Source organism: Benincasa hispida, chromosome 10, assembly GCF_027475165.1.
Source record: "Benincasa hispida cultivar pf3 chromosome 10, pf3_genome.v1.1, whole genome shotgun sequence".
Classification (NCBI taxonomy): domain Eukaryota; kingdom Viridiplantae; phylum Streptophyta; class Magnoliopsida; order Cucurbitales; family Cucurbitaceae; genus Benincasa; species Benincasa hispida.
Window position 1 is genome coordinate 8,015,472 of NC_143487.1, and position 4,365 is coordinate 8,019,836.

At 32.5% G+C, this 4,365-nt stretch overlaps 1 protein-coding gene across 1 annotated transcript; it reads left to right on the forward strand.

Annotated features, from left to right (window-relative positions):
* Positions 1-266: 266 nt before the first annotated feature.
* On the forward strand, positions 267-4,016 carry LOC120088559 (peroxidase 2-like). The gene is made up of 4 exons (XM_039045952.2): positions 267-693; positions 768-956; positions 1,027-1,192; positions 3,339-4,016. The coding sequence occupies exons 1-4, from the start codon at positions 487-489 to the stop codon at positions 3,731-3,733; spliced, it is 957 nt and encodes a 318-aa protein (XP_038901880.1). The 5' UTR covers positions 267-486; the 3' UTR covers positions 3,734-4,016.
* Positions 4,017-4,365: the final 349 nt, after the last annotated feature.

The following is a 4,365-nucleotide window of genomic DNA, read 5'->3' on the forward strand; positions in this document are numbered from 1 at the left end:
ACAACTATTCAAATTTGTCGGAGAAAGAGTATGTTTGAGCAGTGAATTGAGAATAAGACATACATAATATACTACTTGACTACCCAAACCCATCCCCACCCCTTCTTCAAGTCCTATTTGTTAACTACTACACCATTATTGTATTATTGTGTACTATTTATTTTATTTGCATGAGAAAGAGTTTCGCTGTGTCACATAAAAATACATTAAATTAAAGGATAAAAAAAAAAAAAAAGAACATATAATAATCAAAAGCCATCAGTATCAAAACTTTAATTTCCCTTCCCAATTTGAAAAGTAAAACCCTCCAATGTTCTCTCTCCTCACAACGTTCATCGGCCTTGGCACGTAAAATTCTCGCCGGTGATTTAGCCACCACCACCTTGTCCATATCCATAACCCCATTATTCTTGATATTTTTATTTTTTTAACCTATAAAAGGACCTGCTTTATGCGCACAATCCATCACCAAAACAAAAGAACAATATGGCTTCCTTCTTCAAAGTTGCTTTCTTTTTGTTCGTGGGGTTGATGGTTAGAGCTTCTAAAGCTCAGCTCTGTCCCACGTTTTACGACGACTCATGCCCTGACGTATCCAACATTGTGCGCGGTGTGGTACAGCAGGCTTTGGAGACCGACGATCGTGCTGGTGCCAGACTTATTCGCCTTCATTTCCACGACTGCTTCGTTGATGTAATTTTTTTCACAAAGATTAATTTTGTATTACTATACGTCAAGTTATTTAGATGGTTGTTTAAAATTTTCAGGGTTGTGATGGATCAGTTTTATTAGTGAACCAAACCGGCGTAGTGAGTGAGCTTGGTGCTCCTGGAAACGCCAATATTACAGGTTTTAACATTGTTAATGACATTAAAGCCGCACTCGAGGAGGCTTGTCCTGGTGTTGTTTCTTGTGCCGACATCTTAGCCATAGCTTCTGTGGAAGCAGTTTCCTTGGTAACTTAACTTAATCATGTCCTATAATTCGATGAAGCTGTTACAATGTAGTTGACAATTTTCACAACAGGCAGGTGGACCGTGTTGGGAAGTTCAACTAGGAAGAAGAGACAGCAGAACGGCAAACTTACAAGGCGCAATCGATGGGCTTCCGAGTCCCTTTGAGAATGTTACACAACTTAAACACAAGTTCGGTAGAGTGGGACTTGATTCTACTGATCTTGTTGCCTTATCTGGTAAGTATATAAATAAATTTAAACCAAATAAATAAAAGAGATAATTGCAAATATAACAATCATATTCAAAATATTAGCATATATAGCAACATTTTAAAAAATTGCAAATATAACAAAATCTATTAGCGATAGACTTCTATTGTTGATAGACTTATGGTCCAATGATATACTATATCGTTGGTGATCTATCAATACAAGTCTATCATAGAAGTCTATCACTGATAAATTTTGTTATATTTACATTTTTTTTTAAATGTTACTATACACTTGATTATTATCCTTAAAATTGCTATCCATTATAATTATCCTAAATAAAAAAAAAAAACCATTTTAAATATTTCAAGACAAAATATGTCGGCCAGACTAGTGTGTTGTAGCCCACATGCATGGCTGCTTTTCATTATTTCTCTCTCTCATCATCTTCATGCCCACTATTTCATAGCGTAGAATGTATTGTAGTACTTTTTTTCCAAAGAAAAAAAAAAAAAAAAAGAAAACTCAGGACATTTTCATTTTCTAATATTTTATTTTTACTAATTTGTTTTTAGATTATTTTTTTCACAAATTGAAAGTGACGCATGTTTTTGTATTCTACTCATGAGTCAAGCAAAGAGATTGAAATTATATTGATTATTCCATTCTACGATCTTGCGTATTAGTTGTCAATCTCTTGATTTTTGTTTGCATTTGGTTGTCTTTTAATTCACTTTATTTTATTTAAAATAGATGCAAGTACAATTTAAAATTACACTCATCTCCCTGTGTATCTTTCAATTAAAAAAATAACAAAACATTAAGAAAACATTTTTTTTTTTTAAAATAAGAAAATATTTATCGCATGATAATTTGTGATTGAACATTTAGATAGAATATTTAAAGAAGAACATAACTCGTGATGGAGTCAAGTATTTTTCTTTGAGATATGTCATAATCATGATTTTTATTGCAATTATGATGATTTTTCTTGATTGATTTCTTTTTTTCACCATCTCAACTATTTAAATACGTGAGATGATTGAGATACAATCAAAATTTCTTGAATCATATTATTGTCACACCAAACACAAATAATTGAACTGCATGAGCCGCCACCCGTCTAGGGATTAGAACCTTAATTTTGGCTGTACCCAATAAAATGAGATAAGATGTCATGAGAGTGATAATGTTGTTATTTCCTATGTCGGCCACAGTGTCATGAGTACAGTACGCAGTAGCTACAAATTGAGATGGGTTGATAAAACTCATAAAATTTATAACGTGTAATAAATTTCTCTTACATCTTTTCTTAAATATTCAAATTCCTTTGGGTTTTTTTTTTTTCATTAGAGTGAGTTGTACGAAGATAATTCCATCTTGAGATATATTTAAATATGGTTAAAAAAAATAGAAAAAATACTTTTTTTGATTCTTAGGTTTTTTTTATCTAATTTCTATTTAGTTCCTAGGTTTTCAAATGTTACACATTTGATATTTAAGTTTTGAATTTTGTTTCAATTTAATCTTTACGTTTCAAAATATTATAATTTTATCTTTGAGATTTGAGTTTTGTTTCAATTTGGTTCATAGGTTTGAAGATTTTACATTTTAAACCTCAAATTTTCATTAAATATTTACTTTCAATCATTGAAGTCAATTTCTATTAATTAATTAAAATTAAATATGAATTAAAATTTTAAATAGAGAAACTTAATTAATTATGATCTTTTAATGATTTTTAATTTATTAACATAAATTAATACTAAAGACAAAAAAAATATTTAGTGAATAACAGAGATTAAAAATGTAAATTTTGAAACGTATAGACCAAATTAAAACAAAACTCAAATGTTAAGGATAAAATTGTATCATTTTAAAAACTTAAAGATTAAATTGAAACCAAACTTAAAATTTAAAGATTAAATGTATAATATTTTAAAACTTATACCTAAATAGAAATTAGACTCAAAACATAAAAACCAAAACAGTATTTTTCTCTAAAAAAAAATAGTTGAGTGCATACTCGACTATACTCATATTTGTGCATCTCTTCTAAATATTCCATTGCAATCTGGCACATGACAAATAAAGAATATATATTTTTAATATTTTTGTAATGCATGGAAATTAATAATAATGGAAATGTAAAAAACGTGACGTGGTATGGTAGGGGCCCACACATTCGGGCGATCAAGATGCCGATTTTTCGACAACCGCTTAAACGTGTCCAATCCAGACAACACGCTGGACGCCACGTATGCACAACAGCTCCGTCGAGCATGTAGTGGCAGCAGAGACACGTTTGTGAACCTGGACCCCACCACTCCCGACGACTTCGACAACAACTACTACACAAACCTTCAGTCCAACTTTGGCCTTCTCGGCAGCGACCAGGTACTCTCCTCTACTCCCGGCGAGGACACCGTCCAAATTGTCGACATTTTCGCCGGCAACCAGCAGCAGTTCTTCGACAGTTTCGGCCAGTCCATGATCAACATGGGAAATATCCGTCCTTTAACCGGTAACCAGGGAGAAATTAGGTCCAATTGCAGAAGGCTCAACTAAAATTTATTAACTATAGTGTTAAGTATTTAAAACCAAATATGTGTGGTTCCATTATTCCTCTCAACCCAAGTGTATCATAATATTCATATATATCTTGTTTTGTGGTGCTTTTATTATTGTTCAGGGTAAAAAAGAGCGCGCGTTTTAATTTCTGTTGTGGCTTCAAAAACCCTGCATGGGGATGGCACACGTATTATATTATTGTTTATGTATATGTACACTAAAAAACGTATAGTGTTTTTGTTCTATATATGTTCAATAAAAGTGGTGTCTTTCTACCTAATTACCAAAATGCATATTGGATCAAACCACACTAACTGTCCTTTTTTTTTTAAGACATATTGTGTGGATAGTAAATATCTCAATTAAGTTAATACATTCACAATACCTCATCATCTCTTATTGGCCATTCATTACTAAATCAACAAGTATCGACGCTTTTTCACTAATTGTCTTAAACTGACCGATAGACTGATCGTTCAATTTGGTCGCCAGAGGGAGAGGAGATAGATGATTGCTAGAGAGAAATGCCCGAGTGAGAGGACGAGATAGAGATGGAAGAGAGAAAACGAGAGATGATCGACAGGAGGGAGAGGAGCGGAGTTGCAAATATGTTGCGGGTGGGCATCTCC